Genomic DNA, 13,836 nt, shown 5'->3' on the forward strand with positions numbered 1-13,836 from the left:
TCCTTATAATATTAATGACAGTGAACTTAGGAAAAGGCAGGCAAATGAGGCAAATGTAAATTGTAGCAAAAGAATTGAAGTTTAGTCACTCACACAGCCAAGACATATAGAGAGGAATTTGGAGTTAGGTGTTCCAGGAAAAAGGCAGGGTCATGCCTTAAAGAATTACAATTCTATGTACAAGACTGAGTAATATGTTTTTATAGAAGCATCAGTTCAGTTCACTTCAGTCACTCAGTCTTGCCCGATTCTTTGTGACCCCATGAACTGCAGCATGCCAGGCCTCCCTGTCCATCAACAACTCCTGGAGATTGCTCAAACTCAAACATGTCCATTGAGTAAGTGACGCCATCCAACCATCACATCCTCTGTCATCCCCTTCTCCTCCTGCCTTCAATCTTTCCCAGCATCAGGGTATTTTCCAATGAGTCACTTCTTCACATCAGGTGGCCAAAGTATTGGAGTTTCAGCTTCAGCATCAGTCCTTCCAATGAATATTCAGGACTGATTTCCTATAGGATGGACTGGTTGGACCTCCTTGCAGTCCAAGGGACTCTCAAGAATCTTCTCCAACACCACAGTTCAAAAGCATCAATTCTTTAGTGCTCAGCTTTCTTTATAGCCCAACTCTCACATCCATACATGATTACTGGAAAAACCATAGCTTTGACTAGGTGGACATTTGTTAGCAAAGTAATGTCTCTGCTTTTTAATATGCTACATATAGAAGCGTAATTAGTTTCAATGACATACCCAAAAGGAAAAGAACTAAAAATTATGAATGTAATATATCTGAAAAATATTAAAAATAGATAACTGAACAGTCAAGAATAATGTCCTCAGGAACAAAATATAACAAAGGAAACTCTGTGAAATAATAGAGTTTCAGGTTAGGCTTTGCCTTAAACCTATTGGTCAAACATGGAGACCTTGAGCATTTGTTCCTCTGGCAAATGAGACATAGAACCCATGGGATCCAGTGTAAGGATGAAGCAAATGAGAGATTTCCACAAAAGCTGGAAATCTATATCTTCAGTTTAAGCACTGATGAGAAATGAACCCACTGTGCAGAAGGAGATAAGAAGGGAAATTTTCTATCTTGACTTTGGAGTTGCCTGGAAGAGGGACATTTTCTTGAGAAGTGATAACTGCAGAAGTCTCATGCAGGCTTGTGATCCGAGTCACATCACCTATGATGTCTAGTAAAGCACAAAAGAAAATTTAATGTTAAATCATGTGGTTTAGATTGGGTGTGATCCTAGGTTCATGATAGAAAGAGGCACAAGTACTCTTTGAAGCAATGCCAGTCTCTGTGGGCAAGAATCCCTTAGAATAAATGGAGTAGCCATCATAGTAAAAAAAAAAAAAAAAGAAGAATCTGAAATGCTGTACTTGGATGCAATCTCAAAAATGACAGAATGATCTCTGTTCGTTTCCAAGGCAAACCATTCAATATCACAGTAACCCAAGTCTATGCACCGACCAGTAATGCTGAAGAAGCTGAAGTTGAACATTTCTATGAAGACCTACAAGATCTTCTAGAACCAACACCCCAAAAAGATGTCCTTTTCATTATAGGGGACTGGAATACAAAAGTAGGAAGTCAAGAAATACCAGGAGTAACAGGCAAATTTAGCCTTGGAGTACAGAATGAAGCAGAGCAAAGGCTCATAGAGTTTTGCCAAGAGAATGCACTGGTCATAGTAAACACCCTCTTCCAGTAACACAAGAGACAACTCTACACATAGATATCACCACATGGTTAATACAAAAATCAGATTGATTCTATTCTTTGCAGCCAAAGATGGAGAAGCTCTATACAGTCAACAACACTGGGAACTGTCTGTGGTTCAGATCATAAACTCTTTATTGCCAAATTCAGACTTAAATTGAAGAAAGTAGGGGAAAAGACTAGACCATTCAGGTATGACCTAAATCAAATCCCTTGCAATTATACAGTGGAAGTGACAAATAGATTAAAGGGATTAGATATGATAGAGTGACTGAAGAACTATGGATGGAGGTTCGTGACCTTGTGTAGGAGGCAGTGATTAAGAGCATCCCCAAGAGAAAGAAATGCAAAAAGGCAAAATGGTTGTCTGAGGAGGCCTTACAAATAGCTGTGAAAAGAAGAGAAGCAAAAGGCAAAGGAGAAAAGAAAAGATATACCCATTTGAATGCAGAGGCCCAAAGAATAGCAAGGAGAGATAAGAAAGACTTCCTCAGTGATCAATGCAAAGAGATAGAGGAAAACAATAGAATGGGAGATTAGAGATCTCTTCAGGAGAATTAGAGATACCAAAGGAACAATTCATGCAAAGATGGGCTCGATAAAGGACAGAAATGGTATGGACCTAACAGAAGCAGACAATGTTAAGAAGAGGTAGCAAGAATACACAGAAGAACTATACAAAAAAGATCTTCATGACCCAGATAATCACAATGGTGTGATCACTCACCTAGAATTAGACATCCTGGAATGTGAAGTCAAGTGGGCCTTAGAAAGCATCACTACGAACAAAGCTAGTGGAGGTGATGGAATTCCAGTTCAGCTGTTTCAAATCCTGAAAGATGATGCTGTGAAAGTGGTGCACTCAATATGCCAGCGAATTTGGAAAACTCAGAAGTGGCCACAAGACTGGAAAAGGTCAGTTTTCATTCTAATCTCAAAGGAAAGCAATGCCAAAGAATGCTCAAACCACCTCACAATTGCACTCATCTCAGTTCAGTTCAGTTCAGTTCAGTTGCTCAGTCGTGTCCGACTCTTTGCGACCCCATGAATCGCAGCACGCCAGGCCTCCCTGTCCATCACCAACTCCTGGAATTCACCTAAACTCATGTGCATCGAGTCAGTGATGCCATCCAGCCATCTCATCCTCTGTTGTTCCCTTCTCTTCCTGACCCCAAGCCCTCCCAGCATCAGGGTGTTTTTCAGTGAGTCAACTCTTCTCGTGAGGTGGCCAAAGTATTGGAGTTTTAGCTTCAGCATCAGTCCTGCCAACGAATATTCAGGACTGATTTCCTTTAGATGGACTGATTGGATCTCCTTGCAGTCCAAGGGACTCTCAAGAGTCTTCTACAACACCACAGTTCAAAAGCATCAATTCTTTGGTGCTCAGCTTTCTTCACAGTTCAACTTTCACATCCATACATGACCACTGGAAAAACCATAGCCTTGACAAGAAGGACCTTTGTTGGCAAAATAATGTCTCTGCTTTTTTATATGCTATCTAGGTTGGTCATAACTTTCCTTCCAAGGGGTAAGCACTCATCTCACATGCTAGCAAAATAATGCTCAAAATTCTCCAAGCCAGGCTTCAACAGTATATTGTCACCCTGCTTATTTAACTTATATGCAGAGTACATCATGAGAAATGCTGGACTGGATAAAGCAAAAGCTGGGATCAGGATTGCTGGGAGAAATATCAATAACCTCAGATGTGCAGGTGACACCACATTTATGGAAAAAAGCAAAGAACTAAAGAGCCTCTTGATGAAAGTGAAAGAGGAGAGTGAAAAAGTTGGCTTGAAGCTCCACATTCAGAAAACGAAGATCATGGCATCTGGTCCCGTCACTTCATGGCAAATAGATGGGGAAACAGTGGAAACAGTGTCAGACTTTATTTTGGGGGGCTTCAAAGTCACTGCAGATGGTGACTGTAGCCATAAAACTAAAAGACGCTTGCTCCTTGGAAGAAAAGCTATGACCAATCTAGACAGCATATTAAAAAGCAGAGACATTACTTTGCCAACAAATGTCCATAGGTCAACAAAGGATATGAGTTTGAGCAAGCTCCAGGAGATGGTGAAGGACAGGAAAGCTTGATGTGCTACAGTCCATGGGGTTGCAAAGAGTCAGACACAACTTGGGAACTGAACAAGTAACAACAACAACAACCAGCTGGAAAAGAGGTTAATAAACATGAAAAATAGAATGATAAGCTCTAACATACTGTTGATTGGATTTCTAGAAGGAAATAGGAAATAGCAGGGGAAAACAGTATTGAAAGATAGTATGGTTTAGATTTCTCTAGAATTATTGAAAAAACTAAACTCCAGGTCTAGGAAGCCTAGAATAAAAATTGAAAATACACTTCATGTTGTGAATGCAGAATGCCAGAAATGGAGAAACATCTGAAGAAAATCCATGCAGAAGCAGTCATCTTCAAAGGAATGACAGTTAAACTGATTCCTCATAACTCGAGGTTGTGGGCTGAATATGCCTGCCAATATTCTAATACCATCCCAGTGAGACTGACTTTTCAGCTGCTGCTCTGTGGAACTGTGACTGAATAGAATTTTGTTGTTCCAAGCTACCAAGTTTGTGATAATCTGTTATTACAACCATAGGAATCTAATACACTGAACTAAAATGGAAGCAAGACTATAGTGCAGTATTATCTTTACTGTGCTATGAAAAATAATGTTCAACTTAGAATTTTTTTATTTTAAGAATGCGATCCAAATAAAAATGCTTTTTAATAAACAAAAACTAAGTTTGTCACCAACAAACCCACATTTAAAGGAAATTCTAAATGATATACTTCAAGGCGAGAAAAATGATCTTAGATGTAAGGTTTGCGGGCCACAGAAGAATGTTTAACAAATATATCGATAAATATTGGTTAAGTAAATATTTACTGTATAAAATAATAGAAATTATGTATAATAAGAGAGCATAATGAAAACTAGAATTAAAACACTAGACATTGTTACGACATTAGTTGAGATGATGATTAGAGATAAAGATTGAGAGAGTAAGAATATTGATTAATTTCACTTATGCAATTAAAGTAGTTATGATATCCAATGAAAAAATAATGCACAATATTGTTATAGCTTTGAAAAGAGAATAAGAAAATGAAAATAGGAAAAAATCATTTCAAGAAACTAAAGAGAAGGAAAAAGACCAGTAAAATATGTAATGTCAATAATATGATGAACTCAGTTCATTTATATGTATGATCATTGTCCAATATAAATGGATTGAGATTTCAACTAAAATGTCTAGGATGGATATAAAAAATTGAGTAGATTTTGCTTACAAGAATCCCAACTAAAATGTGATACAGAGGAAGATTGACAGCAAAGAAATAGGAAAAGAACAGCCAGATACTAAGCAAAATGAAAGTGGTGTATAGATTAATAGCAGTAACCTATAAGGCAAGATACGTTACTAGAAATAGAGGATATATAAATAATGACAAAAGTTTCAGTTGAGCAAGGAGTTATAATTCTAAACTTATATGTAATTAAGAAAACTCCAAATATGATTGCTGAAAATAAAGACTGAATACAAACAGAAATGGGAATATTCCCCATCTAATGGACCTAAAAATGGACCACTGAAATCAGCAGCAGTTGGACAGTAGAAACACAAAACATTCCTGCAAACTGTCACAAAGTGAGGCTTCATACATTTTTAAAGGATTTGTGTCACACATTCCACATGCTCAGATTATAATGCATTGAAGATTACTGAAAAATAATTACCTTATGTTTGGAAAAATTTTAAAACTCTAGTAAACTACTCATGAGTCAAAAACATTTCAAAGAGGACTTTTAGAAACAATGATACAATTAATACATATGATAACTTGTGGGTCATAACTAAAGCATGTTTGATTGTAGATCTATAGTCTAAAATAGTCCATTCAGTTCAGTTCAGTTCAGTTCAGTCGCTCAGTCGTGTCCGACTCTTTGCGACCCCATGAATCGCAGCACGCCAGGCCTCCCTGTCCATCACCATCTCCCGGAGTTCACTCAGACTCACATCCATCGAGTCCGTGATGCCACCCAGCCATCTCATCCTCGGTCATCCCCTTCTCCTCTTGCCCCCAATCCCTCCCAGCATCAGACTCTTTTCCAATGAGTCAACTCTTCGCATGAGGTGGCCAAAGTACTGGAGTTTCAGCTTTACCATCATTCCTTCCAAAGAAATCCCAGGGCTGATCTCCTTCAGAATGGACTGGTTGGACCTGCTTGCAGTCCAAGGGACTCTCAAGAGTCTTCTCCAACACCACATTTCAAAAGCATCAATTCTTTGGTGCTCAGCCTTCTTCACAGTCCAACTCTCACATCCATACATGACCACAGGAAAAACCAGAGCCTTGACTAGACGGACCTTAGTCAGCAAAGTAATGTCTCTGCTTTTGAATATACTATCTAGGTTGGTCATAACTTTTCTTCCAAGGAGTAAGTGTCTTTTAATTTCATGGCTGCAGTCACCATCTGCAGTGATTTTGGAGCCCCCCAAAATAAAGTCTGCCACTGTTTCCACTGTTTCCCCATCTATTTCCCATGAAGTGATGGGACCAGATGCCATGATCTTCGTTTTCTGAATGTTGAGCTTTAAGCCAACTTTTTCACTCTCCTCTTTCACTTTCATCAAGAGGCTTTTTAGTTCCTCTTCACTTTCTGCCATAAGGGTGGTATCATCCGCATATCTGAAGTGGTTGATATGTCTCCTGGCAGTCTTGATTCCAGCTTGTGTTTCTTCCAGTCCAGTGTTTCTCATGATATACTCTGCATATCAGTTAAATAAGCAGGGTGACAATATACAGCCTTGACGTACTCCTTTTCCTATTTGGAACCAGTCTGTTGTTCCATATCCAGTTCTAACTGTTGCTTCCTGACCTGCATTAGGAAAGAAAAAATGTTTAGTATTCATCAGCTAAGTTTCATATGGAAACAGTTTCAAAAGTAACCACTTAATAAATCCAAAGAAAATGGAAAAATAAAAATAATAAAGTTAAGAGTAGACATTGATGAAATAGAAAACCAGCACATAAAACAGTATCTTATTAAGGTAAAACATACTTTTTAAGGAGAATTTGTGAAATATATTAACTTATAGGGTCAAAATAAGAGGGAAGATACACAAATACAGATTACTAGAAATGCATGATGCCACACAACTTTAGATGCATTGGGGAGAATAGAAGAAGTAGAATGACATTGTGAACAACTTATGCCAATCAATTGGAAAATTTGGACAACATGCCTAAACATGTAGGAAAAAAAATGACTGGGCGAGGAAGGCAAAACAAGAAAATTCCTATAGAAATAAGGAAATTTAATTAGTAATAAAAATCTTTTGACAAAGAAAACACCAAGTTGGATGAATTTATAGCCTAGTTTTACTTAATAATCTAGAAACTAGAGAAGGTATCTGTAGCATGTAATAAAAACTTAACATCCAGAACTGAAAAAAGGATCCCATAAATCAATATGCAAAATATAAAACCCAGTGGAAATTAGACAAAAATCACAAGCACACAAAAGGAAACAGATGACTCATGAGCATATGAAAGATATTTAACTCTTTTAAGTATTAGGGAAGTGGAAATTAAAGTCTAGTGATGTACCAATTCATTCTCAGCAGACTGGCAAATATTAGGAAGTCATAGGATATCAGGTGGGGAAGGAAATGGCAACCCACTCCAGTATTCTTGTCTAGAGAATCCTGTGGACGGAGGGCTGCTGTCCATAGGGTTGCACAGGGTCGGGCACGACAGGAGTGACTTAGCAGCAGCAGCAGCAGGATATCAGGATCAGGAAAGGAAGAACAAGAACTCTTCACCACACATGATTATAAGTGGATGCAAATCACTCTGGAAATTTGGTATGATCCAGTAAATTTGAATACATTCATATTTTCCTATGGTCTTCCCTTGTGGCTCAAGCTGGTAAAGAATACTCCTGTAGTGCGGCAGACCTGGGTTCGATCCCTGGGTTGGGAAGATCCCCTGAAGAAGGGAAAGGCTACCCACTCCAGTATTCTGGCCTGGAGAATTCCATGGACTGTATAGTCCACGGGGTCACACACAGTCGGACATGACTGAGCGACTTTCACTTTCATATTCTCCTATGGAGGAATTCTAATTCCAGGTATGTAGAGTAATTCTTAAAGGTGTGCACCAAGGCACACAGGAAAGAAAAATTGCTCATAGAAGGTTTGTTCCTAATAGGAAAGAAGCAAAAACATTCAAATGGTAATCACAGTACCACGAATACATTGTGGCAGAATCATACAATGCAAAGCATACAGCTGTGAAAATGAATAAACCAGAGCTGCATCCATCACCATGAATAGATCACAAAAACTTAATGTTAAACCCAGGGGTTTTTAGATGTTGGTGAATACTGGAATTATCTGGAGAGCTAATGTAGAACACAGAAGCTTAGCTTGTTGAAATGGGACAAGACTGGACCTCTGTAATTTTGTCAGTTCCCCAGGTGATCCTGATACAAGACTCAGTTTGAGAACCACTGTGTTAAAACACAATGGTAAGAGGCATGCAGACTGTTTAGCTTACACAAAGCTAAACAAAATGGGCAAGCCTAAGATATATATTATCTAGGTTACATACATAAGTTATGGCATGACAGGGAACTCCTGATGAGGAAGTGGCAAGCATTTGGGAAAGAGGCATCCAATCAAGATGCAGGTTATATTTTATTTCTTGATGGAAGGTACACTGAAATAATTTTATTATTCATAATTTATGTAGTGTTTGTGCATTAAGGTCCGTCTAGTCAAGGCTCTGGTTTTTCCAGTGGTCATGTATGGATGTGAGAGTTGGACTATAAAGAAAGCTGAGCACTGAAGAACTGATGCTTTTGAACTGTGGTGTTGGAGAAGACTCTTGAAAAGTCCCTTGGACTGCAAGGAGGTCCAACCAGTCCATCCTAAAGGAGATCAGTCCTGGGTGTTCATTGGAAGGACTGATGTTGAAGCTGAAGCTCCAATACTTTGGCCACTTGATGCGAAGAGCTGACTCATTTGAAAAGACCCTGATGCTGGGAAAGATTGAAGGCAGGAGAAGGGGACAAAAGAGGATGAGATGGTTGGATGGCATTACCGACTTGATGGACATGAGTTTGGGTGGACTCCAGGAGTTTGTGATGGAGAGGGAGGCCTGATGTGCTGCCATTCATGGGATGGCAAAGAGTCAGACATGACTGAGCGACTGAACTGAACTGAACTGTCCATCTGTAATCTGAATCTGGGTTATATGCTTCCATGGGATGGGGGCATCCTGGCAACGCTTGTAACAAGGAAGATTTATTTTGAGCCTGTGCCCTTCCACACATCAGCTCTTAGTTGAGCGTATGGATATGATGTGTTACTGTTTCACTGCTGCCTTGCTGACTTTGGTGAGGTCAGTGGAGGTCACACAGTATACACACATTGTCTTGTTTCTTCTGCTAGTAGCACTCTCTGGAAGGAATGTTCAGCTGAGACAAAGGGAAAGTTTGTTCTCCAAGTTGTTTATGTAAATTGGCTGCTTGATTGCCCTCTGCACCCTTAGGAAGAACCAGAGTTTGATCCTCTTCCTAGTAGTCCAGAGGCTGACCTGGTTTCCAGCCTGGAAGCAGTCCCTGGCATCAGTGAGCAGGGTGTGAGCCGATACCTGTGTGCAGCCCAGTAGTACTAAAGGACCTGGTGGGGCCATCAGGACAGAAGAAGGCCTGGCATGGAGCTGAGGGAGCTGACTGATGGTGCAGACTTGGGTATCTCCAAAGCAAAGGATAAATCCCTGGGAGAAGTGACCCTTTTCGCTGCCTCCAAGGGCCCGGGGGAGTTGCTTCTGTGGATTCTTAGCATCTGATTGCAGCTATCTCTGTACTAGATACTAGGCATAGGCCCAGAGGTGTGGCGGAGAAGGTGATGGCACCCCACTCCAGTACTCTTGCCTGGGGAATCCCATGGAGGGAGGAGCCTGGTGGGCTGCAGTCACTTTCATTTTTCACTTTCATGCACTGGAGAAGGAAATAGCAACCCAGTCCAGTATTCTTGCCTGGAGAATCCCAGGGACAGCGGAGCGTGGTGGGCTGCCATCTATGGGGTCGCACAGAGTCGGACACGACTGATGTAACTTAGCAGTGGCAGCAGAGGTGTGGGGAGGTGGCTGGTAGTGCTCTGACTCAGAGTGAGTGGGTGAGAACAGGACTGTGGGAGATTCTGCAGAGATCCTTAGGGCAAGGGAGGCATATAGCAGCTAACGGGTTGGAGGAAGCTATGCCAAGTTCTCATCTCTGTCCTGGGAAGGTAGAATTGGAAAGGAACGGTCTGGAGATCAGGGCTACTTGCAGGAGGGCTTGACTTGCGGGACCCTTGACTAGGTCCTGGCTGCCCTGACATCAATCCCGCCATATGCTGCTGCTTATTGTAGGGAAGTGAGGCTATATCCACCAGAAAGGTACTGTGTTCTCCTATCCGCCAGGCCCCCTACAATTTCCAAGGTTATTGTTGCAGGGTAGTAGGGAGGGTTCAATGCTATCCTATCTGGAAGTTGAGGGTGCAGGATAGGTTTAATAAAAGAGCTTCTGTGGTGACCTCTGCCATCAAGCTGTTGCTGCTTCTGCTAAGTTGCTTCAGTCGTGTCTGATTCTGTGTGACCCCATAGATGGCAGCCCACCAGACTCCACCGTCCCTGGATTCTCCAGGCAAGAACACTGGAGTGGGTTGCCATTTCCCTCTCCAATGCATGAAAGTGAAAAGTGAAAGTGAAGTTTCTCAGTTGTGTCCTACTCTTTTCGCAACCCCATGGACTGCAGCCTACCAGGCACCTCCATCCATGGGATTTTCCAGGCAAGAGTACTGGAGTGGGGTGCCGTTGCCTTCTCTACTGGTATCAAGAGTAAGTGAGAAAAACAAAATGTATGCCACATATCCATTTCTTTTAAGTGTGCTGACTTTGATGAACCCCCTTACGCATAATTTGAATTATTTCCTCATGACCTCATGATTTTTCTAGGTTACCTCCCACCCATGAAGACCTCTATATTCCTTCTTCAAGTAAAGCTGACCATGCTGTGCATTGGTCTTTCTTACAGTTTTACTTTCTAGTAGGTTAGAACATGAGTTCTCTCATCCTGCTATCCTGCTTGGGGCAATGTGTCCATCAACAGGGCAGCTAAGAGCAGAGCACAAATGTCCAGGCTCAGCTACATTCTCTGCTTTGTTTTCTGAAGCCCAACTGGATCCTGGGCTCTTCTCACTTGGTGGTCCAAAGATATGAACATTTTGCAATTTCCTCACCATTGATTGTCAGCTGGTCCCAATCCAATATGATCATCGTTCCTTAAACAGACTTTTGTCTGAAATACAAAGTTTAAGTGGTTGAAACCCAGATTCAGTATGTACAAGCACTTTAATTCTTTAGAAATGCCTGTAGTTTTTACTTTTGGGAACTATTGATCATTCTAAAAGGAGGCAATTCTTAATTTCTTCCTTTCTCCCAGATCTAGTACATGGTTATAACTGACCAGTCTATACACTCATTTTGAGTACCTAGGACAGTTCCTGAAAGTGCTTTGTTTACCTTTAAATCCTTAAACATGTTATGTTCTTGTTTATGTGATTCTGAAAATTCCTGATCACTGTTTCTAACCTCATTAGCTCCATTTATACTTTCTCATCGTCTCAAAGCTGGGCTGTGTCATCTGCAAGGAGGAAGACTTAAGGCCAATTTTAAAACACAGTTATTCATGGTTAAAATCTTGACTTGCAACCAACACAGATAAGAGTCACTTCCTAGAACCAGCGAACCAGAGCTTTCTTAACCTCTCTTCCACCAATAAAACCCTTGGTGAATGTCCATTTTTTATAGTCCCTGTGTTGATCTCAGACATGGAGCTGTTTTGTTACTCTCTAATCCTCTCTCTGTACAGCAGTCAGAAATTTTTTAAAATGTAAATCTGATTGTGGCTTATTGGTGCATAAAATCTTTCAAGTGCTTCTCATCATCTACAGTGTGGATGTTTTAGCAGTATTTACTGAACCCCATAACCACATCTGGTCTAGGACACAGATCCCACACTGCCTTTGATCATTCCTCTCTCCTGCCAGTGGCCCTGCCCCTCCCTAGGTTGGAGGGACACCTTGCTGCCTGTACCATTGGCTCCATCTTCAGCAGTACTACCACCAACCTGACTCTTCGCTGTCCTGCCTGCTCGCCTTTACCAGCAAACACTTTGCCTAATGAGTTCATCCTTCAGGTTCAACTTCAGTGCTAATTCCTCACAGAAGCCTCATCCTGGAAAGAGCTCCCCTTGGCCTGCTCCCTTTGCTCTTTTTATGCATGAGAGTGCTCATTTTAAATAGGGTAATAACAGGATCTACCTCATAGAATTCCTAAGGCTGTTGCAAGTACAAAATGAGATAATGCGTGTAAAGAACTTAGCACACGGGCCCATGTGGAAGTTCGATGGGTTCCTTTGCCCCTAGATTTCCGTATGACATCACTCCATATATTTCAGCCTATGATGACCTTGAGTTTCACCAGATGGAATTAAGCCTGACTCATTCACAGCTATACCCGTCGTAACACAGAACAAAACATTGAGGAGCTGTTGGGTAGATTTTGTGCAATGAATGAGTGGATGAATGAATGGATATATTTTAAAATTTTGTATGTATGCAAATCTTTAAAAAATCTAATTATTAAAGAATTCTGGGAAACTTACTGCATTTTGTTCAGCTCTGTCAGAGGAAGCCAGTTTTCCTTGTCTATATCAGGTAGACAACTCCCAACAGGAAACTGAGCCTTTTATTCCAGCTAATGCCTCTCATGATACTTGATAGTATTGGTTCTTTTAGCGTTTGACTCCATGGAAGCCAACGCATTGGTGGTTTAGCTGCAGATTATCTTTTTCTGTCCTTCCGGGAAGGTGTCGAATAATCCTGTTTGCATTTTAGGGTAAACAAGTATTATTTGTAAGTAAGCAGCTAACAAACTGTTTGACCTTGAGCCCAAACTCATGACCCCTTTGGCCTCAACTATTTGGGCTGTCAACCTAGACATCTACTGGTAAGTCTTCTGCAGAGATTATGAGGTCATAAGTCAATGGTAAGCATTTCTGGTTATCTTCCCAGGAAATCAGTGACCCAGAGATCCTGGATCTGGTCCACAGCGCCCTTGGCAGGATGACTGTGGTCCGGCAGATCTTCCCTTCTGCAAAGGACAACCAGAAATGCATGAGGAACAACCACCGCATCTCCTCCTTGCTCTGCGACCCCCAGGAAGGCTACCTCCAGATGCTGCAGGTCAGTGCTGGCCTCCTAAACTTCTTCCAGGAGGGAGTCTCACCCATACCCTTGGCCTGCCTCATGCAACAGTGTGCCTCAGCTCTGGTTGAGCACACTTCCCCACCAACTGTAATTATTAGAACTCTGTCATTTGCTGAAATTGAAACCAGTCAACTGGGCAGTACCTCTAAGCACATTAGCAGGCAGTTATGGCCGACGTCAGCAGATGCAGCATATTAGCTCACTGGGTGCCTCTTGTATTTAAAAGTTGCACACTTAGGGAGTAAGGAGAGTCCTGTATCTTAAGTTTCTGTGATGACTGTGTTGATGGGGAATGATTTCATCTGTCAGGACTGGGGACAGAGCCTTCCCTTGGAGAGTCATCATTTTGAACCCATTTTAAGTTCTTCCCTGTAGAAAGTCAAAAATATGGAAATAACTGGGAAACGTCTCAGCTCCTCTTCTGAATGCTAAGTCTTAAGTCAACCAGAACACTGCTGGAATCCTAGCTGATCAGGAGGGTGCAAAAGGTAGAAACATGACTTGCCCACCTGGTCCCTTCCTTCCAAGATGAGAAATACAGAGTGTGTATGATTAGTCCCTCCACTACCCTTTTGACATAGGTGCAATCAAGGTTAGCTTCTCTTAGGCCTGGGAGGTGGATGTGGAGCTGTGCACCCATGGTGAGAGGTGATTTTCTTCCTGGATATTTGGGGGTGATGGTGAAGATTGTCTGTTGGTAGACTGGCATCTGAAACTCCGCTAGGAACATGGTCCCTAAGAAAATTTTCTTTCAATGC

The 13,836-nt window shown here is 41.4% G+C and overlaps 1 protein-coding gene across 1 annotated transcript in view; it reads left to right on the top strand.

Moving 5' to 3' along the window:
• Positions 1 to 13,836, top strand: part of GRID1 (glutamate ionotropic receptor delta type subunit 1) — a 684,852-nt gene that overhangs the window by 446,544 nt on the left and 224,472 nt on the right. The window contains exon 6 of the mRNA XM_052640513.1: positions 12,884 to 13,054. Coding sequence (XP_052496473.1) covers positions 12,884 to 13,054 — 171 coding nt within the window. The remainder of the gene's footprint in view (positions 1 to 12,883; positions 13,055 to 13,836) is intronic.

Source organism: Budorcas taxicolor, chromosome 5 (genome assembly GCF_023091745.1).
Source record: "Budorcas taxicolor isolate Tak-1 chromosome 5, Takin1.1, whole genome shotgun sequence".
Taxonomy (NCBI): Eukaryota; Metazoa; Chordata; class Mammalia; order Artiodactyla; family Bovidae; genus Budorcas; species Budorcas taxicolor.